The following is a 27,292-nucleotide window of genomic DNA, read 5'->3' as shown; positions in this document are numbered from 1 at the left end:
TGAGGGAGGATGAACTGAGAGTATCTTCATCATCAGCCTTCTCGTCCTCCTCACCAGAGTCCCACTCAGACTTTTTCTCCTGCAGAGTTCAGGGATTGTTTGCATCACGCTGTAGATTTGTTTGTTGTCACAGCATATAGACGAGTTTCATCGCTTCTTTTAGTCCACAAAAAGTTTCCTGCCCTGCATGTATCCCCCCCCCCCCCCCCCGCTCCACTCCTCCTCCTCCTGGGTGAGTGTCAATTATTCATAAGCCTCTGGTAGCTAACTTGAAACCGATAACCCACATGCTATTTATACTTCATTTCAAATGAACAAATACTTAACTGTGAAGTTCCAGGCAGCCCGCTCGTGTCTGTCTGCATAGCTGCTGCTGATGGGGGTGGGGGGCGTATGGCGGGTGGGGGGAGTGCAGGGTCGATGTTTTTCTGCTTTGGGAGGAAAACTGAAGAGTACAAGCTGCAAACAAGCAAATGGGAGATTTTACCCTGATTTTAAGGCAGTTTGTGAAAGAGTTCAGAAATCAAATTTCATATTCACACATGGACCAAATTGACCTTTTTTCTAGTCTCAAGTCAGGAATTATTTTTTAGAAGGGATGTATATCTGACATTCTCTTTAATGTTCTCTTACCTCAGGAGAACCAGCAACCCCTTCTCCAGTCTGACAAGGATAGTCTCCTGCTGTGATGTGCATGTGTGAACAAGATCAGGACGATGTCAGGAGGATCCTTTAGATATTTTTAGGAATGCATTTCTGAAAACGTCTTGGTCTTGTCTCGGTCTTGATCCCTACATCTTGGTCTTGACTCGGCCTCGGAGCACTCTGGTCTCGGGTATGTCTCGGTCTGGGGTTAGTGTGGTCTTGACTACAACACTACAACTGTGGTGGGAACAGGCGTGTCGGCCTGTTCTGTAGAGACATCCAGAGATGAAGTGTTCAGCTTACACCCAGAAAACAAAACATTCATCCCTGAAAACAACAGAAAAATGAATACATGAAGATTCCCCATTCTCCCTGTGGTTGCCCGGGGGAGCTCATCTTTCCTAAGGTGCAGTTACAGGGGGCTTTGAGGAATAAAAAGGTCAGAAACCCACCGCTTTCAGAAGAGAAAAACATGATGAATAAAGAAAAACAAACTCGACATTATGTCCCGGGCCAGTGTGGATAACACTTAACAGTTTTATTTGGAATATTAAGACAATGAAGCATAAGCCAAGCACCAAGAGTGACAGCTACAAGTGTCGCATCGTACGGCTTTTTAAAATGAACAGGTTATACTGGAAACCACTGATTTTTTTTTTCTCTTTGAACAGTGAAGCAGATACACAGAAACAGACGGTGAGATGTGAACATGGTTATGCCATTTACACGCTCCGAAGTCTAGCTGACAGCAGAAGAAAAGAAGAAAACAAAACAAAAAGGAAAGCAGAAGTCAAATGGAACAGTGTTATTCGTCTGACGGCAGCTCGCTCGGCCCGTGGCGTTTTCTTTTTAAAAGGGCTCCTGCAATTGGTCAGGATGAATAAGGCGGCGTGGGAACACGGCGGTGCTGCAGAGTGACGACCATTATCTCCCATCATTGTCAAGTCCTGCTTCAGCCTCGTCCACACAGCAGCCGATGTGCACATACAGCATTAAAGTGACCATTGTTACACTCCATTGCATATCAGGGAGAATGAAAAATTATATTTCTCTCATACATCTTTTTCTGTTTGCATATAACCCAGCTCTCTCAAATATATACGGGAACAGGAAATAAAATGTTTAAAATATCTTTTTTTTTTTTTCAGTTTGTTTGACCTCTGGGGCTCAGGCTGCAGGAGTTTTTTTTTTTCCTTAACGGTTATTTACATCGGATTCTCCTCGAAACAATCAGAGAGGAACCAAAGTCGGAGGCGAGATTTTGTGAGAAATTTCTGCAAAAGTGAAAAAAGATCCAGATTCCCCCGCTTAGTATCAGCTTGTAGATTCTTAAAAGCTAAGCAGATGATTTCTAACACTTGATATTTAGGAGTTAAAATCGGGATGAAAGTGTTGAGTCTGCAAGAAGGCGGGGCCGCCACTAAACCTGCTGCTAACGTGAGGTAGCATGCTACTGTGGAGAGAAAACAAACTGTTGGCCACATCTTCACAAACATGTTTTCAATCAGCCTCTTTTTCTTTTGATTGTTTTTTTTTCTCTCTGCAGAGATTCACCGCAGAGGACTTGTTAACTTTTCTCTGGGTCTTACCCCCCTATCTGATGATCCTGAGCGATCCTACTGGATAATTTGAGGTCATGTTAGGGCGGTTCTTGCTCCAGATAACCCCTGCAATCATTACTTTTATATCCCGTACCCGTTGCTAACAATGCTCGAACATTTTTTAAATCTTTTAGTGCAGCATGTTTGAGATATCTGAGTCATCCTTTCATGTGTTATGCAACCAGATCATAAAAACTCCTGCAGTCTGAGGCGACCTCCGAACTGGAACCGTAAGTCGTACAGAGACGTTTTTTTTTTTTTTTTTTTTTTCGAGAGGGGGACTCATGGTTTCCTGCTCTCATAGTGCAGCTACATGATGTCACACTGATGACAATAAAGAGTCAGATAGATTCAATCACTGTTTTTCAGAAGATCACAGAATAAACATGTACACACCATGTTCGCTTCTCTTAATGGGGGGAGGAGCTCAGAGAGGGGGCGTGGCTTAACATAGTCCATGATGACACACCTCCTGGTTTAGGGTGGAGGAGGTGTGTGTGTGTGTGTGTGAGAATACCTAGGGTAGTGCAGGTGTCAGGAGGTGTGTGTTGCAGACAGAAAAGTAAAATCACTCATCATACAAACACCCCCCCCCCCTTCTAAATCTGCGGGTTAACTGGCAAACGTGTGCCACACATACGTCACATATTTCCCATGGGGAAAACTGGGCTGAGAGGACGCTCCTCTCAACGGGCCTGCCTGAGAATAAAGGGTGATTTGGGGGGGGGGGGGGGGGGGGGGGGGCAAAGAGACATCGTTCATAGGAGTCAGTGTCATCCTCCCTCACAGTGACCCCGTGTCCCCTCCCTCTATGCAGCTCTCAAACACATGCAGCTCCTGCAGCTCCATCTACACCACTCTGACAAACTTAAGGACCGCCCACTTCTTCTGCACACACGTCTCGACTCCATGAGCTCAAACAGTGACGTCAGGAAGATTCAGACACGTCGGGTCTTTTGGCGTTTCGCTGCAGCGTTTACAGAATGAAATAGCTGAAAACTCTCAGCTTGGAGTAATGGTTGAGGGTTCATACTGGATGTAAATTTGGATACATTCTCAGTCTTACAGGTGCAACTTAATGCACAAAAACATACCATCAAAGGACGAGTATACGATGCTTTCTCTCTTTTGAAAACAAGCCAGACTGATAAAGCTACATCCACACTAATACAGGCTCCCTTTACAATGCTGTTTTAAAGTCCACTTTAGATGATGTTGCAGCCCTGCTTCATGACTTATCTCCGCCATCAGTCGCCAAAAGGCATCATCTGTGTGCTCTCGTCAGGGCCGATACAACGATTTGTTCACACAATATTCATCTCCTGCATAAGTCTTCACTTGCAGGTATTGATCTTAAGTCAAATACCAATATGGCCGATTAAAGTGTTGATTAGTGATTTCACACTTGCACAAAACCTCCTGAAATATTCAGGATGAGCTGCATGTGTGAACACAAAACGCCACATTTTTTCCACTGACTTCCCCCAGACTCTCCTCCCTCAGTGAAGTTGGGAGTGCGCTGACGTGAGACCGCAGCAGGAAATATTCAGGAAAAATCACCACCAGCAAGTCGGAGGGGATTGGTGAGGTTTATGTATCCTGCGGCCGACGTACGAACTTAAGACTGCAATCGCCAGTATTTTCTTCTTCACTCTTCTGTTGATGCGTTGAATAAGTTGCAACGATATAAAAGCTGTCATCAAACCTCAGATTCTGTTGCCTCGTCCACCATTTCTTAATCGGCCTTTGTACATCATGTCTCGTCTCCTGAGACTTGATAACGTACAACAGAGCCGCAGACAAACTAAGACGAGGTCAGCAGTGCTTCCAACGCTAACGCACCACGATACACCGGAGCTGGAGTGAAATACAGATGAATTAGTGTGGACGTAGCCTCAACGTGGACATTTCAGAACCCTCACCACAGGGACTCTGATCACAAATGGTGGTCAAAAGATTTAAAATAGACTGATATTTATTCATTTTTAAATACTATGATGATGATGTAACTTTGATAAATTGGTTAAAACAGGTACATTGCTGCAATAAAAAGCCAAAACAACCAAAAAACTGTCCTGATTCCTCTCACACTGTGGAACACAACAAGTACACAATTAAAGTGCTTTTTACTTCAGAAAACCCCTCGCCTCTCCTCTCCTCGCCCGCCCTCTCCGTGAGCACGCCACTGTTGCACAGGAAGCTCTCTGTCACCCTCCTCCTCTTCAACAGAGCGGGACAAACACCTCCAGGTCAGCTCAGATTTCAGAACAATATAAAAACCCGGTAAAGTCCGGTGTATAAGATGAACACCTTTTGCTTTCATCCAACAAGTGGGCTGCTTCTTATATACCTGTTCGACCAGTATACCAGTTTAAAATGCACAGATGTGCACCGCCATTACAAGTGCAGCTGCCACTGTCTCACATGACCTGACACGACTCGTTCAGTACTGCGAGCAGCATGGAAATCGCTGCGCAGGAAGACAGTTTTAAACCCTCAGAGACAGAATGAGTCTTAAAAATCGGATTGTACGGTACCTCTCAGTACACAGGAAAGTCATATCCAATCATGGTCAAATTAGCCTGTGATTGGAGCCTGTGAGAGGGGCGGGGCTCTGAACCCAGGTGTGTGTGTGCGCTCCAGCGTGATAGACAGGTGACAGTGAGCAGGATAGTTTTACATCTGTGCATTATTTAAATAGGATGTACAGGTGGCTGAAAATCCTGACACATTAAAGTGCAAAGACGAGCAGATCAATGTCAACTTCATCCCCCGGCTGTCTCTCTCTCTCTCTCTGTGTCGCTCCTTCAGAACAAACACGGAGGCGATTTGGTGTTTAAGGTTCTGAAGACAAATGTGCAAACGATGGGAAATGTTTTGGACTTCTGAGAGGGAAATGTTCAGGGTACCTACGTGGATCATCTTTGAACACCTGTTACCTGTCTCAGGTTTTGCACCTCTTTTGAACTTTCGGGTGTCTGTGTGGGATTTACCGGGTGAGTAGAAGAGCAGTCTGTCATTCTGTAATTGCATCATAATTTAAATATCCTCTTTGATTAAAACTACACAGCTGTTTGCTTAAAGACTCAGGTAATTCATCCTCACTGATTCGATCAATATGAAGCAATTTGAGATCATCTTAAGGCTCGATGATTTCAGTTTGACACCCGACCTGCAGGTTTCACATCTGCACACCTCGCAGCTCATCGTTTCCTTTTAATGCAACAAAGGGGGACAACTCTGAATTTCTCCAACCTCCTCCTGAGATGCACACGTTGGATTTTGAAGATAGGGAAGGCAACTTTCTAAAGCTATATTTGGGGAGTTTTTTGGCCTTTATTGCATAGGACAGCTGAAGAGAGACAGAACATGTCGGGAGGAGAGAGTGTGGTCAGACATGCAGCCAAGGGCCGAGGTCGGATTCGGACCCTCGGCCACTGCCATGAGGACTATCTCCTCTGCACATGGGGCGTGTGAAATCTCTCCAGCAATCTCTGCACAGGTAGAGAGACACCACATTTTTACCGACATTTCTTGTCTTCACTCATCGCACAACTGTGGAGTCTGCCGAGAGGAAACGCAAGCGAGCAAGTCTCACAAGAATGTCATTGATGTCAGACCCCCTCGGTCAGACCCCTGAGAGCATCAAAGAAACGCCGGTTTCTTTAAAATCTGAAAGCGCTGCTGGCAGCTCAGCTCAAATTGCGTCCAGTGATTGATTTTAATGATCACTAGTTATACTTTAGAGGCCATATACTCAAACACCAGCAGGAAACTTTAGAAACCGCTTAGGCCCCGTGTCCACCTGGGGATTCATTTTGTCTTAGCACCAGAGTCTTTATTCAATTTTCAACAAGGAGAGAGCGTTTGCAGCAGCGAGCGGCCGCCTGGACAAAAGTGAAGCACCCAGCGTCCTTTATCAAGCGCTCCCAGTTGAAAATATGAGCACTGTTGAAGTCACCGGACTACAGACACAACAGGTGTACTGTAATCCGTTATAGCACCTCGGACATTTGAATAGTAAAAACTTTACCGTGCACCATCAGAGTGAGCTCATAGCTCCTCCATCGGTCTAACCGATGGGGTTAAAGCACCGCCTGATTCAGGATTCGACTACACTGGAACAAGATGAAGTGTTTAAAAATTAAAAATAAAAAAAAGCACCAAGGTCACACTTATTTACTCTTCAGAGAACACAACACAAATGACCCCCTAACCAGCAGCGTTTTTGTCCCGACCACGCAGCGGACTCCGATTTTGTCAGTTGAATCAAGTTTGGCTGTTAAACATGAAGCTATAGCCTCGCAATTTTATCAATTTTTATTATGTATCAAGTTATGTTTTTACCTGTCAGAATTATGTTAATAAGTTTCCTTTGAGTGCAGGCTTTCAGCTGACCGCTTTCTTACACCACACATCGGACTGCAGCTCAGTTCTCAGCCTCTAAGGATTATCAGAAGAGAATTACAGAAACACAGATGTTTAAAAGGACGCAGCAGTGTTAAAGGTCCCATATTATGCATTTTCTGGTTTTATATGCTCTTTAGTGTGTTTTGTGTCCTGTGCATGTTTAGACACATCTATTTGCAAAAATTCAAAGTCCGCGGAAACGCGGCTTCTCCTACGTCCTCCTGTTAGCTGTAGTATTAGCCGCATGTAACGCTCGGTTCTAGCCCCCCTCGATAAAATTTGTCAGTGCAGCATCATTGTCAGTGTGAGATCACTGATCTAAGCCCATTGGCTCGTTGTGGCAAGCCCTGCAGCTCATGTTGAAATTTCCGAGAAGCGTGCTGAACAACTGACCAATAACGACAGAGTGGATCAGCAGACCAATCAGAGCAGACTTGGCCCACGTGGGGTCTAACAGTGTGGGCTCAGCAGAGTGTAGCTGACGGACTCAGAGCGAAGAGGGAGCAAGGAGGAGCAGTACATGAAAACAGACACTTTTTTCAAACTTTAGCTATTGTGAATGTACAAAAGTAGGTACATAGATTAAATATACGAACCCCAAAAAGGGCAGAATATGGGCTCTTTAAGTCTTTCTACAGGTTTTATTTACAGTTTCTGTGTTTTTGAGATGATGAGACCGCTGAGGATAATTCGGACACACTTCAGGGTTATTCCGAGACCTGGTGTGTTCAGTTGCAAACTTCCTATGCTGTTACAATGAAGCCAAAGTGCAGAGATTCAACGGACTGATTAGAGTGGACTTGAGGTCTTTTATGTTGTAGCCCTACACACACACACGCACGCACACACACACACACGCACGCACAACTACAACCAGTCAAATTACATAACTCAAGCGAGCTTCGGCTGCAGTCTACGCTTCAACTTCGACTCTAAAAACTGGGCGATGAAGGCGTTGTTTTGAGTGAGACCTTCGGAAAGTAATCACTGAAGTGTTGGAGACCATCACCTCTCTACTGTGTGTAAATCAGAGAGTTAAATCAGCACCTTATACCTGCACCATGCAGGGTCAACTAAATGTCAGGTCCCCGTTTCCTTTATCTAAGAGTTACTTTCTTAAATTAATAAATATATATATATTTTTTTAAAAACACATTTTGTTAAAAAAAAAGACAGGGATTAAGGTCACAGGATATATTCCAAGTGTTTTCCGTCGGCCTCCTCTGATTCGGGGTTCAGAGTAAAATACTGAGAGGGAGGAAGAAATGTTTGCAGACCTCTGTGGAAGTCGGAGAAAGAACAACAGGTGTCGAACATAAATATTTACATGCGTCAATTTGAGGAAATTGTCTGCAACTATTTCGATAATTGGTCAACGGTTGCATGAGCAGAATTATCAAACATTTGCCGGTGTAAGCTTCTGATTTGTTCATTTTGTTCTGCTTTTCTTTGACGTTTGTTACCATGCACGGACAGCATTTGAGTTTGGGACTGTTGGTTGGAGAAGTTATACAATTGAGGAAGGGTAGATGTAAAGTGTAAAAAATGTTAGCTTATTGATCTATAAAGAAACGTGGCTCAGGAGGATGGCTACACAGGGTCGATGCCCGGGAAGATGCTGACAGAAGGAGGCAGGTGTGAAACAAAATAATAAAGCTAAAACATTTCTTTTAAAACAGCAAACTGCGCAAATGTTTTCCTAAATGTCATAGAGCTCGTATGTGCACCTCAGAACTGACAAACTGCTTTCACAAGTGCAACAATGGCCCGACGTGTCTGAATATTTCCGTATAATGTCTCTCCTTTTTTGAAACCACACAGTGGGAATAAAGTTGACAAGTTCAGCTCGCTCTTAATGAAACAGTAGACTGATCATTTGTCACCATTACTGCTTGAGGGGGAACTCATGTTGAAGGACTCATCCGTAGCCCTCACTAGGCGTTTCGTTTCCCTGATTGCTCTGAATGTGTCCCGACTCGGCTGAAGCTCATGCCACGCGTGCAAAGGGATGCTGAAGTATGTAGCTTCATCCATGGGACGAGCTGTGACTGCAATACACCAATAAGCACCTCCAGATGCCCTCTCCACCCACACACACACACCTCCTGTGAAGGTGCTCCACTCTGTGCTTTGACAAGCTCAGGAAGAAAGAAAAAAAAAAAAAAGGGAGAGCACAAAGTGAACTGTACAACGGAGCCGTGTGGGCTTAAATAGCGGTTTGGGATGAAGAGGGAGGCATGCAGGCAGGTGTACAGGCAGGTGATGAAGTGGTGGGATCAGGCAGACATTTAGCACAAAGCAGGAGAGAAAAGACACAAAGCTCTGATATTTGTGCCTCCCCTCCTGGTCAAAACAACCTGTTCAACACAAAAACATGTGCTTGCCAGACAGCGTTATACTGAATATAATCATATGTATTTTCTGTGATGTAAGTAATAACTAAAGCAAAGATTAGAATGAATCTTGTATAGCTTGTTACATTTAGATTTCATCCCCCATCAGAAAGAGAGAAATGTCTCTAAAGCTCTAACGAGGAGCTCCTCAGGATGTGTAACCCTCCTGCAGCGTACGTGCAGGCTCAGAGAAGCCCCGTCCTATTTGACCTTTGTTGGCGGTTCCCTCTCCAGCCAGCGGACTCGTACTTTCTGTTTATAGTGATACTCCTTGAGAAAGTCCTGCAGGGCGGGTGGTAGTGGCAGAGAGCCTATACCATCGTAAGTGGTCCAGCGGCAGATGGCGGCCCGAGCTAGGTGCTGCAGGCCGAAGGGAAAGGTCCGATTGAGCGGCGCTGTGAGCAGCGGTTCAAAGAACATGCAGGCGCTGGGGTCCTTGTAGTGCTCCAGCAGTCCTGTGACAGTGGACGAATGGAACACACACGGGTCGTGAGCGTCGAAGCTGAAGTTGTGGTTCCACTGCTCGATGCGGGCGTGCAGCGAGCGGTTGTAACGGCGGAAGCTAACGGAGAAGAGGTAGACCTCCTGGGCCGAGTCACGCAGCAGGAAGGTGCCCTCCGGCCGCCCGTCCAGCAGTGCCTCGGCCTCATAGCGGTCCATCACGCCCCAGTAGCAGGGCAGAGCAGTGATCTGCCACAGGTCCGGGACCAGGCAATGGATGTAGTCTATCTGGGTGTGGACCTTCCAGGGTCCAGGCTGCTGCCGGCTCAGTTGTCCGTCCCCTGAAGCGTGCCGCTGTTTGGGCCTCCTGGCCTGCAGACAGAGGGTGGTCGAGTCCTCCTCCGAGTCACAGTCCTGAGCCGACGCTGCAGCCCCCAACAACGAACTGCAGGCCCCCGATGATCCAGCACTCGCAGAGCTGCCGGACCCCAAGGACCGGACCTCCCCAGAGGATTCCCCTGTGCCGGGAGCCAACTTTGGTCCCAGTTTGTAGAGAGAGGAGCCAGGCACTGAGGCCTCCAGGGTGTGGATCTGTGCATTGGGAGGGGGGTCCACACCTTCCTCGATGCTAAGTCTGCGGCGCTCACGCAGACGCTCCTCCTCGTCCTCAGGGGAGGGGTGGGCTGGGTCGAAGGCATCGAGCAGGGCGGTGGAGGAATGGGGGCTAACTGGTGCCGTGTGCTGCTTGATCAGGTGCCACTTGTGTGCGAGGTCTGATCCAGGGGGGAAGGGGCAGGTCTCCAGCATCAGCTCCGTCAGGTGGATCTTGCGTTTGGAGGTAACGGGGTTCTTAGCTGAGCGTCTGCGAGGGGGGAGGGGTAAACACAGCCCAACAGTGTCACTCAGCCGTTGCTTCAGAGAGCGAGCGTTCAGACTGCGTCCTCCAGAAACGGAGTCGCTCATTTCCTGGATGGAGCCAATTCCATAACGTCGATCCCTCCTATTCCCGCTACCCCGTAAACGGCCAGACCGCCTGTCTGCTTCCAAGGAACTTTGGGTTTTGGTGGAACATGAGTGTTTTTTCTTGCCCCCCCATGGGGCATGACGGGAATAAGAGTCTCTGCGGGCCATAGGAACGCCCCCTGAGCCCCCCCGCACATCCTCAGTGTCCTTGTCGAGAGTGATCTCTACAATCTGAGGGATGTCTGACACACAGTTGTGATGGCGGCGGCCTGCTGTTACCATAGGAACTGGCAGGAGGCTTCGCGATGGACTGGGGGCTTCGGACACCTGAGCCTCATCTGAGCTGCCTCCTTGTCCGATGTCAAGCACACAGTGGACTGCGTTGGCGTCCGGCCTGCTCTCACCGGGTCCTGAGCTGCTGCTGTGAAACAGAGTCTGACATTTGCTCTTCAAGTTGCTCCACATGTTGCCCACTTTCTTCATCAACAGGAGCTCCGGGGAGCTGCAGAGAACAGGAGACAAACTGAGTCAGTCACAGGTGGAGAAATCACAGCAGCTACGACGCCCCACATAAAGCTACATAAAGAATGCCCTACATTTAATTCCCTAGACTGCTGCGTATCTAGTAATTAAGCATGGTGAGTCTAATGGGGCCAAAGTGTCTGAGAGGTGGGTGAGCTGGAGGAGTTGGAGCAGTAGAGTGAGGAGTTGCCAGGCAGACGTGCAGGGACACAAGGCCACGGCTATAAATGAACCCAGGATCTGCTCACAGCTGATCTGCTGGTATGTACTGTATTACAGAGCCAGTCTAGACCTGACCGAAAACTTTCCCTGTAACAGCAGCAGACGGGCCACATGCACACCCACAAAGGCTCATGATTTACCGCTCTGCTGCAGTTTGACAGCCACTTGGAAGATGTAGCCTCAAACTGCATTTAAATTCTTCAAACTTTACAGTCAGCACAGGTAGGTGGCCTGACAGAAAACACGAAACCTGCAAAGATTTCATACCGCAGCTTTTATTCTCCTGTTTAAGTTGGGCTTTATTAGGGAACATATTTCTGTGCTTCTATAAAATCCAACAAGTCTAAACACTAACAAGTTAGCTTCTTGGTCCCAAAGGTAATTTTCAATGCCACAACTCATCCCCCACGCCACAGGACTTGTGCACAGCAATATTATATTTAATGGTTGCTACTAGTAACTACAGTTAGAGCAAAGGAAAGAAGAACTTATTCGAGTTCAATTACTGCAGGATGACAGCAAATAACAGACACCGATTTGCACTGCTACTATGGACTGATCAAAACATGAAATGACCTCATGGAAATGGTTGGTGCTATAGAGCTGGTGAAATATATATTTAAACTGGTCCCAGTGTGGTAATTCGTCAGGACTAAGGTTGTCAGAATATCTGATACTTCAGTACCACTTGTTTGAAAACGATTTGAACTCTCATGATTTCTTAACGATAAAGTTACTGCAAAAGAAAATTTGAGAGCAATGTCTATAATGCACAAATGCAAAATGTTGCAGATGTATATGTTCAATTCAGAGAGTGTGCAGGAGTTTGCATGCAATTTTTGGTAATAAAAAAACATAACTTCTTTTTTGTTGCCATGGTATCCAAACAGGCATCGATATCGATTGATCGTTACTAGAATCACATTTTACACTTTCTGCATGGACATTTTCTTCCTGAGCATTTAGTTCGATTTTGAAATCTGCAGCTGCTGCAACTACACTACAGCCCTCTGTACATGGGACATGCGACTGCTAGGTTAGGCTATCCCAGGACACATTTTCAGAGCTTTAGTTAAACAATTTTGGAATCTAAACAAAGAAACAATCGGCAGAAAGCTGAGTACAATGCCAGTAGTGCCTACACAATAGGATGTATTGCACATGCACGGCCAACTCCACTTCATAATCGGTCATCTAGTAAACAGACAGCCGAAATGCTAACATGTCACATTGTTGGTTACATACTCAGCGATCGATCTTCTGGATAATTTTCTCTTTGTGGAGAAGTTTTGTGGCTAGTTTGCATAGAAATCTAAGTGTGATAGTTCATAGATCTAGCAGGAGACTGGGTACGTGAAATGATGGTGCTGAAGCAATAAGAACGACAGATTTTGCAGCTTTGCAGATTTAGAAAACATTCCCATCATCTGCAGACATTTTGACCATTTATACTTTACTCGGATAGACAGAGAGAAGGTCAAAAATAGGTAAACGAGCCCTTCAATTTCATTATTATTCGAGAGCTACAGCTACTCTCCTCCCTCCTCCTCGACTGCGGGACATCCTGTGTGTAAAGTGAACCTCTTCATATTGATAAAGACATTGATCAGCACAGTCAGCTGTGATAGCTCTGTGATGAACAGGAAACCAGACTGGTCTTCAGCACAACTGATTAAGTTGATTAGCTGGGGGGGCCGGTCCGCCGCTAACTTAATCATGACGTCAGAGTGTCTCCCCCTCCCTCCCCCCTGCCTTATCGACTTCCTGCGTAATCTAAAGATGACAACATCTATCTACTCGAGACATGTGGCTGCTTTGAAGAAATATCAAACTGATAAACTGCATCCCTAAACGGGACAGTCGCTGTGATTTATCTCTGTTTCTACAACCATAAAGTCTCAGAGTTTGTGCATCCACTGGTCCGTTGTTTACGCTCTGAAGCCATGACCTACGTTCAGCTAAGTGCCGACCCGCAGAGTCCTCATAGTAACACCTCTATAATGCAAATTAAAATATGCTGAGTACAAATACAAATTTGTGAAACTAATGTTTCTCAGAAGTGTTTAAAACCTCTTAAACGTGTCAATTAGTGCTGCTGTGGCTAACATTTATTAAGAACAGAATTATCATCTTGATGCTTCTGAATAAATACAACAGTAATGCTACGTTTGTATTTGTAAAAAGAAAAAGAGGTTCAAAGTATAGCTTTGACTTACTGTTTATGAACTGAATTTTTAGTCTATTTTGTTTAATTTATTTCATTAATTAAGTTTTCCCCTGTATTAGCTAGCCGCTGGTTAACTTTTTCTTATTAAACGTACCCATATAGTCAAATATTTTAACAAGGTATTTCCTTTCTTGAATGTGCATGTTTGTTAAAACCGATTGATCTATTTCCATATCCTTCTTGTGTTTCATCGCTCTAACCATCTTTTTGTTTTTTACTGTTAAATGCTGACTTTTGTCTCTGTAAGATTTATTTTGGGGCTTTTTATGCCTTTATTAGAGAGACAGGACAGTAGATATGATCAGAAATAAGAAAGGGAGAGAGAGAACATGCAGGAAACGAGCCACAGGTCAGTTTCAAAACCACACCGCCCACTTTAAGGACTTAAACCTTTATACATGAGGCACACAATATAACCGCTTGGCTACTGCCGCCACTAATGCGGGTCTATTAATCACAAAGTCTTCCCATGAATTACTTCTTTAGTAAAATATCACAACCCCTTTAGGCAGGGTTAGTCATTTTCAAAAACTAGCATATTTTGAAAGTAGCATTCCCTCAGTGCTCCGTCTACACCCACCCCCTCCCCTCTGTGCTCCCTCTAAAGCCACGCCCCCTCACTTACATACACAAGTGCCGTTGCTCCAGAAGCGGATCTCAACTCATCTCTTGCATTGTGTAGAAACTACGTCATCTCATGTCTCATTCAGCATAAACACTAAACTTTATCAAAATACATGTTTAAAAAAAATGACTATTTTACTGCTCCCAACGACCAACTCACAGTATAAACTCTGTCATTGGTGACAAGCTTTGAGTGTGGGCTAGTGTACGCAAGAGAGTGAGCAGGGAGACGGGGAGGCTTGATTGGTTCATCAGCTCGGTACCTTGTGGCAGACATTGGATGACCTTTTTATAAGCTTAGAACTGCTACAGGTGAGCGATTTTCTTCATTCCTAACCCTGCCTGCAAGTATGCTACCACCCTCGGTACAAGCCGTCGCAGAGAACGGACAAAAGCGCTGCAGGTCAAAGAAGCTGACACCAGTTAGAAACCTGCAGCACGTCATCAAGGTAAGCAACACCTTTTATTGTGTCTCTGATGTATGGAAGGAAACCTCTGGCCCTGATCCCACCGCACTATGATCATCACGTTGCGACAGAGACGCACCTTGAGAGGAGCTGAAGCCGACTCAGGGACACACCAGAGTCGGCTTCAGCTCAGGGCTGCACCTGACACTTCAATGTTTCCAGTGAAATGAGATTTGTCCATCCAATATGACGCTTGCCACACAAGCTTTGTACAAATGTATATATCAACCCACATTTGAAGACAAGCTAAATTTAAACTTTAACAGCAGTTGTTGTTGTTTTTTTACCTGAAAGTGTACAGCCAGCATGAGAGAAACACTGCTGCACAGCACTAAAAACTGCATGTTCACACCCTGCTCTCCTCCCTCAGTAAGCTCGATGTTATATCAGCTTCATCTTCAGATGCTGCATTTTCCATCAGGGTAGGCGTGTTTCACCATTCAGCTCAAAATTACAAACAATGAAACTTTCCAGTGACCTCGACACAAACGGACAAACTCTCATCATGTCCAAGTTTGATTTAAAAACCCTCCTAGGTGTTCTGTGTCTGCTGCCACAGTTAAAACAATAAAGCTGTTGCATGTAGGCAAACATGGCGCTGCATGCTAAGACGTATCACACTAGAAATGCAGAAATTAGCAAGTATCTCTTCACGGCACTATCTGCTGATGGTAAAAGCTTTGACTCATTTGGCTTAACTCTCAAATGACAAGAAAGTTCAAGGATTCAGAAGATTAACTTAACACGCAGGGAGACAGAACCCATAGAAAGAAGGCGATTCTGAGGGCTAGTCCACACGTAGGCGGGTATTTTTTTCAAACAGATTTTTTCTGTGCGTTTTGGCCTTTCATACGCATTTATGTAATTGAAAACACACCTTTTGGAAAACTTCTTCCAGGGTCAAGATTTTTTGGAAACTCCATTTAAAGGTGGTTATGTTTAGGGCACTGGTGGCCAAGTGGTCTGGGCGCGCGCCCCATTTACCGAGGCTGTAGCCCCCCAGGCAGGCAGGCAGCCCAGGTTCGAATTGGACCTGTGGCTCCTTTCCCGCATGTTGTTTCCCACTCTCTCTCTCTGATTTCTAACTCTAGCCACTGTCTTGTCTCTCCAATAAAAAAGGCACAAAAAGGTGAAGACGGGAAAAACAAAGTTTTGTTCTTGTGACATCACACCTTGCGCTGGTTTCTCCTCTGGGACGCTATTGTGCGACACCGTCACTTTAGTTGACATGAGATTAGTGCGATGGCAGACGTAACCAAACTAGAGCTGGTGCTAGCATTGCTAACTGGACTTTTTACATGCTCACACATACACACACAGTTACTCTACCACTATGTGGACGAGCAGAAGCGCCTGAATGGACAACTTTGTAAAGGAAATGTTCATTGTCCGAGTTGAAACCGGGCCGCCCACTTTGAGGACAACAGCCTCTGTACATGGGGAGTGCAGACTAACCACTAGGCCACTGATGTCCCAGAGAAAACGATTTCAGGTCATTACTGTGATTTGAAGGAAAACACCTCTTTCTAAAAAGGAACAAATAACTTCAATTCACTTGTAGTTTGATTTTTATCCCCCGGTTACAACCACAACCTTCCTGGTATTCTGGTCTAAGTGAGTGGCACTAAAGACAAGTTGATGATTTTTCAGTGATATTTATGGTCTTGACTCGGTCCCTATATGTCTCCATCTTGTCTCGGTTAGTGTGGTCTTGACTACAACCCTAGATTTCTATACAATTTGAAAAAAAAAATGGCTTATGAGCTTCTCAACCTGAGCGTGACACCAGACAAAAATGGCTGCCATATAACTGCGTCGACCTGGACTTCAGAGAAACTCTCTGAGCAATCGGAATAAGATAATAGAACAACATGAAGGGAAATCTACAGACACATGTAAGTTGAAGTTGTGTTTAATTCTGTCTCCGCAACATGCTAACCTACAGCTTATTCTGCTAAGCTAAAAAAAAAAATACATGATTCTTCGTGACTGTCAAACGTTGATAAAAACACCACACCAATAGTCCAATCCAGTGCACAACCATCTAAAGCCGCCCTGAACCAGAACCAGGCTACTTTTGCTCTCTGGCAGCCCAACACACCCATCCTCCTGGGATCACACTGATCTAAGAGAGGACGCCCTCGCTGCTCAGACCAGAGCAGAGTTAATGAGATATTTGTAGCTTCTTGCTTTCTGAAACAAATGTGGGACTGCAGACATTCACACTGAGTGAGTAAATGACTGACAGATCACTCTAATTTTAACCACAACACGTAGAAAACGTTTTTTTTTTACAGGCAAACTATGCAAGGTTTTTTTTTTTTCCACGATGAAAGGTGAACTATGTGTTTGCAGGTTTTAGGTGAGGGTAGTGTTGCATGGTGAAACACAATCCTGCAACCTAAAATTCAGCACAAACTACATCAAGTTTGTTACTGTTGGAAGTGTGCAAACAATACAAAAGCATATTTGACAAAAACCTAAGACCATTGGACACATCTTGTGTTTCTGAGTTGTAATTTGTAACTTGGGCACTTTGCTCGTTGTTGCTCTTAACATATTGTTTGTAAACTGTTACTTCATCATATAAAATGTTAATTATGACGTGTGTTGCTGCCCCTTAGGCCTGGTCACCCTTGTGGAACAGATCTTGATCTCGATGGGTTAACTCCCAGGGGTGGGGAGGAGTCCACACGATATGATATTGGTGTGATTTTCAACATTGTGATTTGCGGAGAACTGGATACAATATAATACCATGTACCTTTTTAACTGCATATCATGTCCACTATACTAAACCAAATCAGGAACTGTTTTGTCAAATAAGAAAAAATTGTCAGTTTTTTCATCTCACTTAAGTCTTTTTTTATTTCTACACAATGGGAGTCAAATCCACAGACTGACCAAGACTGTGATAAAAGTTCAACTCAGTAAAAGGCCACATGCTCCTCACAATCTGAACTGTTAGTATTTCAGTCTAATCAAACTTAACTGAACACAAACATGTATGGACAACTGTACAACTGCAGGAATTTTTAACAATGCAACATGTTAAAAATAAATTGTGCAACCCCTGGGGATATAATATTAAAGTAAAATATTGTGATACTATGCTGTATCGATTTTTTCCCCCACCTCTACAAGTCAAGTTAAATACAGTACACAAATATCTCCATCTTGCATTTTATTAACAAAACCTTTACAGATTTTAACCACCTTGAGTCATCCCATTATCACCATCTTTGTTTCTAGTATACGTTTAAGATATAAACGTGGATGGTTAAGTGTCTGCACACGATTGGTAAAAAGCTTAAAAGTTAACGGCCATGTTTAAACACAAAAGTCAAATGAAAACAAACTTCTAAAAATACAAAAGCTGTCAAATAGAAACGGTTTGAATGCATAATGGTCTGTATATCGCTTATGAATCTCACAGATTTTTCAAAATTCAACCTCAACACTTAAAACTTTTACTTTTAAGTTTTTTCATCAAAAAATCAATTTGTGGCTGCCACCAGACTATGCTCTTGACACAGTTCTGGACCGCCAGCTTAGCTTCTCTAAAAATAAAGAGTTTTCTTTCAAAAAATGCTCACAGTTACTTTATCTACTTAGAGAAACTCGGTGGCCTTGGTGTCATTCAGCAAATTCTAAAACTAATCTACAGATCTATTGTTGAGTGTGTTTTAACTATCATCTTCCTTCCTGCTACGATCACCTGAGCTGTACATTTAAGAATAAACTCTCATCGACAGGCGAAAAAGTGGGCAAACCACAAAAGCCTGGGTCTCAACTATTTACTGATAAGATAAGGAAGAAAGCAAGGAGCATCATGGCAGATAATTATCATTCTTTAACCAGTTTGAGCCCTATGGCATCTAAAAATGTATTTAAGAAGTTATTTACCCAAAGAGCGATAATCATACTTAACCTTAAAAAGGACTGAAGAGATCTAAACCCTGACATGAACTTCAATATGTATCGTGAGAGTCTAAAGCTGGCCACGGTTGAACCATTTAAACATGTTTGATATTTACAATTCGACTGCCTCTGACAGAATACCCGCAGCAGCCAATGAGAGCGGGCACACTTGGAAGCGTCACCAGCCGGATGCTGCCTACTCTCACAACTCACCTTCAGCGAGCGCTACAAGTTGTATAAGCTGCACAAAATCCGTCTTCTTACCCAGGATTTCATCCCGTAATACACTTTTTTCATTTTCTGTTTTTATGCTGAAAAAAACAACACACGAGGAAAGCAAGCCCACAACGTCGATCATCCTGAATATTTGATTTTCCCGAAGTCACGTTTGTTTCTGTGAGATCTCATCTGTTAAATTGTAACTACAGACAGCAGCTGTATGGTCTCCTGGTCTGGCTGAATCGTCTAGTAGTGTCGTCGTCAAATCGTTTGACACTGTCCTTATGTCTCTGGGCTCACATTTTTTAAATATTTGAAAATCGTTTAGTTAGTCGCCAGCTTTAGGCGAATTCCCAGCTTTGGTGGAAAATTAAGATCTATTCTATTCTCTCACAATCTGGTAAATTGAAAATGCATTTTCAAGCAGTGCAAATAATAAAAACAACACCTAAGTCAAGCAGAGACCTATGTCAAGCTAAAATCAGTTGAACAAAACCTTCCTTTTGATTGCATTTTGAGCAAACAATCATTTTAAGGACATTAAGCCTGTCACATTAGACCATACCTGTCTTGGTGTTAATATAACTCTACATACATATCTGTGGTTGAAGGTGAGATCCCCTTATACTACCGGAAAATACTTCTGCAGAAAACAGATAACCTTTACCACTGATGGCAAATAAAGGGACAAATCTGTAGTTTTTAAAGCTGGTGTACAGAAATGGTTGGAAGGCCTTCAGGTTTCTGGAGGCCCCACTTCTCTCTGGTCCCATCCGAGTTAGCTGAATGCTAGCACTGCTAACGTAGCCTACAGCCGAGAATAAATCATTATCTCGGCTTCAGTGTAGTCTGTTGGAAGACAGATGTAAAATAATAATTTGTAAAAACAATCTCTTTGTGTTGTCAGTAAATATAGCTAGTTGTCTCAAATACAGCCTGGTGAGTCGACTAGCAGTTCAGACTCTGGAGCTGTCAAAAATGCTAACGGTTAGCATTCCCTGGAGTGGAGTTTCTAATGTTAGCTTCGGCTAGCGGGGTTAGCGTGTTAGCTTCGGCTAGCGGGGTTAGCGTGTTAGCTTCGGCTAGCGGGGCTAGCGTGTTAGCTTCGGCTAGCGGGGCTAGCGTGTTAGCTTCGGCTAGTGGGGTTAGCGTGTTAGCTCGAGGAGAATCGACACAATAATTCACCACGAATAAACCCGGTTTTTGTAATTTTGCGTAAAGATGATGTAAAGACAAAGGGGTCCATGTGAAGTAGTGACGGGTCGTTTCTCGAGTTCATATCTCTTACCCGTGTGTCTTTGAAAGCTTTATTCACAAGCACTCTTTGTCTGCAGAAAGCGGCTCTGAAGAGAAGTCAGGACTACATCCCCCTGGTGGACCACGGTGTCGGAGGAAAGCACTAAAGGTTCTCGGATACTTGAAGGTATCATCCCGATTATTTTCTAATTAATTAGTAAAATACTAGTAAAAATGTTTAAAGGGCTAAATCATTTTTTAAAGCGCAGCGGGAGCCCCGTTTCCCGTCATGGTGGGGGTCTTCTTCTCAGCCGTGCTCGCTGCTGCTCCTCGCAGCCAATATGACGGAGACGGAGAGCCGGAGAGGCGGACGGTGTTCAGCAGGAGGGAGGCCGACTGACAGCGGCTCAGTCCAATGGAGGACCGGGAACTGACGGCCATTTCCGACGGAGGACGCGGATAGGGAATTCCCCGCAGCTGGCGCCACCAATGAGCGCGCGGAGGCGGAGGAGGATCCGCTGGCAGCGACTTGGAAACGTGGAGAGGTGAAGTGATGCTGGATGTGACAGGGCCGGTGTTACACCGAGAAATGCATCCCTGCCGATAATTGCACTCCCCTCGCTAGACAATGCAAACACAATATAACAGACACAGTTGCAACACTGCCGAATTTTGCGTCAGTACTTAAAATACTATGCTGCTATATTTTGCATCCACCCTTTATTTTACTCTGCAGACACTTCAGAGACAAACTGTGGGCAGGCAGGGGAAATTCTCGAGGTCTGTTGGGGCCCTAAGCAAAACTTCATAGGGGGCCCCTCCACAACAAGCGCTGATCAGCATCATGTCTGCCAGGGTCCTGACGCTGAGTCCTCGTTACGTTTTCACTCCCACACAGATCATTCATCTCCTTTTTTCTCCGCTGACTTCCATCAACAAACTTTGGTTTGTAAATGCAAGCGATGCTTCCCAGGGCATGGACGAGGTGTGTTGTCAGATGGGGCCTCTTTAGGGAGGTTTTCTGTCATTGCAAAATGTACACATTTTGAGCCCCTGCTGTGGTATAAGGTTTGTCATCTTTTCCCAAGAAATACGATTTATATCGTTTTCTAACACTTCCACCAGGTGCATGCAGTTCTTAGCAGGAATGCATTTCTCGGCACAACACCTGACCCGGACCACTGATGTCATCCAGGTGAGAAGAACTGCACGAGCCTCTGCGCCAATTTCAAAACAATTTTTCTCTCTTTAAAATCAAAAGTGAAGAATGTAGCAGAAAAAACAGAATAATAAAATAATTGTCACATGTTGCGCACCCACAGGCTTGATCAACAATTTAACAGGACAGGGACCTTTGAATCCTCAGAATCAGAATTCGTCGGCGGTGTATTAATGCCAATGGGATTAGTGACTTCTGATGGTCTCGATACATTGCAGGCTCTACTATCAGTGTGTGAATGTGTAGTTGTGCAGTGTAAAAACACTTTGGGTAGTCAGAAGACTAGAAAAGCGTTTTACCATTTACAAGTGTGAGACTTGTGTTATCTTCGCTCTTGCAGCATGGAGGTAGAAAAAGCTGCAAAAGCGACTGTGGTAGCGATGGCTTCGACAGCCATGGCTGTGATGGTAGCTGCTTATGCTCAAAGCTTTCCCAGCTCTCACTGCAGTTTCTTCAGGAATTGCTTAATCTAGTTTTTTCTGCAGTTAGCTACATTTCTTGTCCTGCACCTGTATACATTTTGCCTGGATGTGTGTGCACTAGTTTTCTCCAGTGCCATACTTTAACGTATTAATGGATCAAAAATGAATTATGTGCCCAACTTTTCTTTTTTCCATGAATGGGCTGCCAGACAGCATTATATCATAAGCATAGATACTGATGCTAATCAGGACCGGTTCTACGAGGGTGCAAAGGACGCATTGCACCCTCATCTTAAATGTCTGCACCCTCAACTCAATGGACGCAAAAAAATAACAACAGTTTTTTTTACAGTAAGTAATCGAGGCTCTCAAATGACAACAGTGACTCAGATCGTGTTAATTACATCGATGATCTGATGGTCATGTCAGGTGCTTAGTCCTGTCTGTTCACCGGGGATCACATGACACCTACGCTATTTTTCAATACTGTTGCCAGTCACTGTAGCTGCACCCCCTTTAATCTCAGATGCACCCTTAGTCATTTTGTTCTTGAACCAGGCCTGCTACTAATAAGTGCTATATGAACACAATAATAGCAGAAGTTGACTTTGTCATGACTGGCTCAAAAGCCATGGCAAGTAAAGGGAGAGACACCGAAATAATAATTAATAACACTAATTTATTTACAAAAATATGAATTAACTTGCAAAAGGAATTAAGTATGGATGTCAGTAGTATCAATAGTGTAAGTGACTGGTTGTGTGAAAGTGTATTGTGTATCTGTTGGATGGAGACGAAAGACAAAGTAACAAAACAAAAAAGCACATGTAGAAAGGTCTCTCCAAGTAGAGTGAAGTAGCAGCTTATATCATGACTGTGAGCACCGGGCCCAGGTGCTCCCAATCAGACTGATGGACACCACACCTACTAATTACACCAACCTGCAACACAAGAAAAGAGGAGGCACAACCTAACAAGCTACAGGGCCGCCTCAACTAGGTTTTAAAAAGTGGAGCTCAGACTTGTTGCACTTGTCTGAAAGTACACTAAACCACACACAAAGTCAGATTATCAGGAAGATAAAGTCGGGAAGATTTCAGGGACAGTCCTCAGGAGTGCAGTCCATGCATCTATTTGTGAACAAATAAAAAACTAACGTCCCCTATGAGTCGAGGTCCAGCACCTTCTCCAGGACTCAACAGCTGCATAATTAGAAACATTGTTCTACAATCCAGATCTCATGTGTGTCACCGCTCTGAGTTAAATAAGAACAATGCTAAAAGGAGCGTTAGGAGTCACTCATACGCCCACACATGAGGTCACATCCTGCAGGAACATTCAGCATCCCATGACACACTCGTAATGAGAGGTGGAAGTCGTGTGAGTAATATTTTAGTAATCAGGAGCTGAGGTTGAGACCGGTCCGAGCACATTAGCTTTTACATGTCCGACACGCTGATCCAATTAGTGTTTATGAAGGAAATGAAGGAGAATCACATTAGAGCCAAATCTGCTGCCAGAGTGATTCACACTGGTCAGACTCTCCCAGCACGTCTCTGCTGTGTCTGGAGAAAGAAGGCCACAAAGAGAAACTGATAACTAACTAAACTCCTGTGTGAAGGGAGATTTGATCTCAGTCACTTACACTCAGAAGTCAAAGATATCTATATTAGCTTCAATCGTACAGACAATCTATACAACCAGACATTCAATAAAAATCACATCAACTCTACAATAAATGTGTTTACTATATGATCAGACATTAAGGAAACATGCTATGTTGAAGTGCTGGCTTCTCTGACAACAATGCAGCAGCCAGTATGTCCTCCTTCTAACTTTAGATTCTGGTCCTGAATGCTCTGGATTTGTTTGGACCAGAGAAGGTAGGCGCTTTTAAGGCACCCCTACACGGCCGTTTTGGACGCCCCTCGGTTTGCCAGATATGAGACCAGTTATCAGGTTGAACTGGTTCAGATAGAAGTGATTGTACTCGACCTAAAAAGCCTCTTCATGTTTCTAATAAGCTCCACGAGCAGAAACGTGCTCAAACTAGGATCAATATTGGAGATGCTTTTGAAAAATGGAGAGAGGTTAGAACGCAGAAAGGTTTACAGACCGATGCAGAGCTGGATAAACACTGAAGCTTCAGTGTCCACCACATGGCAACCTGTGTGGGAGACAGCTCTCTACAATGTTTAGAATTTGGACTGCAGTACCCATTTCAAACTCTAGGTGTCAGAGTTACATACTGCTCCTTTAACTAATAATTTAAAAACAAATATTTTCTTACTGAAACAAACAAATATTAAGTAAGACAAGAAAATAAAACAGGAAACACCTAAGACACACAGAGAACTGAATAATTAATCAGACATAATACACACAGGACATAAAGAGACATGAGGGTTAGAAATTACAAAAAAAAACAGGAAACACTAAAGACTAAAGCAATTAAAATACACACAAGAGAAATGAAAGCAACACGAAGGAAGAAAGAGACGAAGTCAAACAGAAAATGAAATAAAAATATTAACATAACACATTTCTCAACACCAGAGGTTGCTGCTTGATCCCTCTGCCTCCCTCCGCCAGGGGTTCTGAATACTGTAAGCTAACATCATTGCACACAAAGGCCTAGTCCACATGTTGGCGGTATTTTTTAAATGTTGCTTTTTCTGAGCATTTCGGCCTTTCGTACGCAAACTGCGTTTTAGGTCACTGAAAACTCACCTTTTGGAAAACTCTGGACTTGGAAAAACTGGACTTTTTACACGCTCACACATACATACACAGTTACTCTCCTACTATGTGGACTAGCAGAGACGCCGGAATGGACTATTTTATCCACTTAGGTCGTTGCAGAGGAATGGCGAAAACAAAGACGTCCTTGCATGTCAAGGACATCGTAGTTGACTTAGCATGCTCATGACAGCTTAGTGCGTTTTTCTTTGTTTTTAACAATTTAATTGCAAAATTAAATGAATGAAATTAAATATTTGGATTCCAAGATTCACTAAAACTAAAGTGAAATTAAAACTTGGTTTGACCATCTCAGATCTTATAACATTTATAATCTGGGGTTGGGTGCTGTTCTCTGGTGACCCGTAGGCCACTGGTACACCTTTACATATATATCAGGCAAAGCTTTATCTGCTCCCTCTGTGTTTTAGTCACACAGAAAAGTACAGGACTGTATTCCTTGTGATCTCAGGACCTCTTTACGCTCTCTGTCCCAAACACTCTGCCAGAAATTGGGAAAAGGGCGTTTTTGGTATTCTGCACCCTCAGCCTGGAATCTGTTGCAGAATGATATAAAAACTCAAGGAGCTGGTGTCCTAGAAGGCCTGACACACCAGTCCAACTGCGTCGCTACCTGTCGACCCCCGTCTGCCTTTTTTCAGCCGATACGACATGTTGAATCGGCGTCAACGGTTGGTGAGAGGAATCTCTCTGATTGGCTGTTGGGAGGTTTCATTTCTCTCCAGCTCTCCTCACAGGTTCAGTAAAGCCCCTTGAGCATGTCGCTGTAGTATCCACGCTTTCACCCATTAGTGCGGTTTCTCCTTATTTGTCTCCTCCGCCTCTTCTTTTCTTTTTCCACTAAAAGAAAAAGAGCTGACAACGCCAGCGCCATTTTCAACTTTTTATCAGACATTATTCTCCATTAGTAGACAACCTATAATACGAGGGGTGACCGACAGCGGTGTGAAAATGGTCTTCTCGTATCATAACTACAGACTACCTCCACCTGCTGGCATGGAGAGTTATTTCCTCCCGTACGTGGTGGTTGGCCGTCGGCTGGAGTCTTTGTGGTGTGTTCAAGTGCAACTTTTTGACCAAGACAAAGGCGTCGTTAGGAGATGTAGTCAATGCCACAGTTGGCCTTCGCTATCACTAGATCTTAGCCGTCTGCTTGGTGTGTGAGAGCTTTAAATGTTTTTAAATCTAAAGAAAGACTTGGAAGCAGATTCTACATCTATGCTTTTCAGCTTGACTGCTTGAACTACTGACACCTAGATTTTACTCATATGTTTCACTTTTGATGCTAATTTAGTGTTTTATAAATTGTTCTTTGTCTCTCTTTGTGTCTCTGTCTGTAACTTTGTGTTTGTGCTGTTGACTGTCTCCACCAGGTCTCCCTTGGAAAAGAGGGTCTTGACATCAGTGGGACAGACCTTGTTAAATAAAATAAATAAAAATGATTTAATCTGTCTGTTTCCTCTGCATATTCAATATCTTTACATGGGAGGACATTTTTTTTTAGTTCTGACTTTTTAAAATGACATCAGAGAGCGACTTTAAAGCAGAATTTAATCAATTCAGGACAAAAAAGAAAAGTATAGTTTCAGTTTCATGACTGAAACGTTAGAGTCAGTCACTGTCTTAATCCTGAGTTCATATGATCATTATTCCAAATTATAAAGACAGCTAAAACTGAAAATGATTTGCTCTTATTTGAACTTACTGTATGAATGTTGAGGTCTGTGTTCCTTCAAACAGAGACAAAGGTCAGGTCGCCATCTTGTGGCAGGAAAGTAGAAAAGTGTAAGAACATTCAAATCCTATTAAGATACTTACCCATGGAAGGTACTTGAAAAACCATGAATCTGTCTTCCTCTCTGTCTCTCTCTCTTCTTCTTCTTCTCTGTTCTCTCACATCTTCCTTCCTATGCAGGGAGAAATTCCATAAAAGTTATTTATTTATACAGCCCTTAACTTCTTCTGCAGCTTTCCTATTTTATTTTGCAAGTCAGTGAAGAATCAAGCCGTCAAGCACACGGCTGTTTGAAGGTGGAAAATGTACAAATTGTTGCTTTAAACTCTTTATGTTCTTATCCATCTTGTGGCAGAAAAGTGCATCAACAGACTAATCATTTTTAAATACTGATCCCTGACAGGTACCTGAGAACAAACGTTTTATAGCACGAGTCCATCAGAGTTAACTTTTTGTTTCATGTTATTACTGAATGATTTTTCTTAAGCTTGTGTGTCATTGTTGATGAGTATGACTGATTATTTGTATACTGTTATAAAATCAATAAAGTTGATTTAAAAAAGAGCTGCATCTGTTACCTCTACAATAAAAAAATCTGTGGTATTAGATGTATTAAAAGGCAAAATAAGACACAAAAAAAATCCAGGTGGACTGAAGCCAAAGAAAAATGTTCTCAAATACCGACAGCAGGTGGCGATCATGCTTAAGAGATAACAACTGAATTTCTGCATTAAGAGTAAATCAATGAGAAATCAGGCTGATAGCAAAGAGAGGTCAAACTCTAATAACTTCCTTCTCAAATAAGGTGATTTAAATAAAAAAAAATACATGCAACATTTTGATAATAACATGATACATTTTTGTGGAGCTAGTTGAATTCTGTCGACCTCATCACATTGAGCCTTATGTGCAATATCTACACTGTTCCACACTGCATGTGTATATTTATAAGTACTGTTCATATCTAGTGCTGCATGGTGGTGCAGTGATTAGCGCTGTGGCCTCACAGTGAGGAGGTTCCTGGTTTGAATCCCCGTCTGACAGGAGCCTCTCTGTGTGGAGTCTGCATGTTCTCCTCGTGCATGTGTGGGTTCTCTCCGGGTACTCCGGCTTCCTCCCACAGTCCTAAGACATGCTCGTTAGATTAACTGGTGACTCTAAATTGCCCCTAGGTGTGAATGTGAGTGGGGCTGGTTGTCTGTATATGTCCGCCCTGTGATTGGCTGGCAGCCAGTCCAGGGTCCCTGAATGGGAAAAGTGGTATA

At 43.7% G+C, this 27,292-nt stretch overlaps 1 protein-coding gene across 1 annotated transcript; it reads right to left on the bottom strand.

Annotated features, from left to right (window-relative positions):
• Window positions 1–1,168: 1,168 nt before the first annotated feature.
• socs5b (suppressor of cytokine signaling 5b) lies at window positions 1,169–20,398 on the bottom strand. The gene is made up of 2 exons (XM_020641306.3): window positions 19,944–20,398; window positions 1,169–10,955 (listed from the first exon to the last, which is right to left on the bottom strand). The coding sequence occupies exon 2, from the start codon at window positions 10,934–10,936 to the stop codon at window positions 9,251–9,253; it is 1,686 nt and encodes a 561-aa protein (XP_020496962.3). The 5' UTR covers window positions 10,937–10,955; window positions 19,944–20,398; the 3' UTR covers window positions 1,169–9,250.
• Window positions 20,399–27,292: the final 6,894 nt, after the last annotated feature.

The sequence above is a fragment of the Labrus bergylta genome, chromosome 10 (genome assembly GCF_963930695.1).
Source record: "Labrus bergylta chromosome 10, fLabBer1.1, whole genome shotgun sequence".
Classification (NCBI taxonomy): Eukaryota; Metazoa; Chordata; class Actinopteri; order Labriformes; family Labridae; genus Labrus; species Labrus bergylta.
This window is presented reverse-complemented; position numbering and strand designations above follow the sequence as displayed.

Coding starts and splice junctions, on each gene's coding strand:
- socs5b (XM_020641306.3), bottom strand. CDS start 10,936: ATGAAGAAAGTGGGCAACATGTGGAGCAACTTGAAGAGCAAATGTCAG.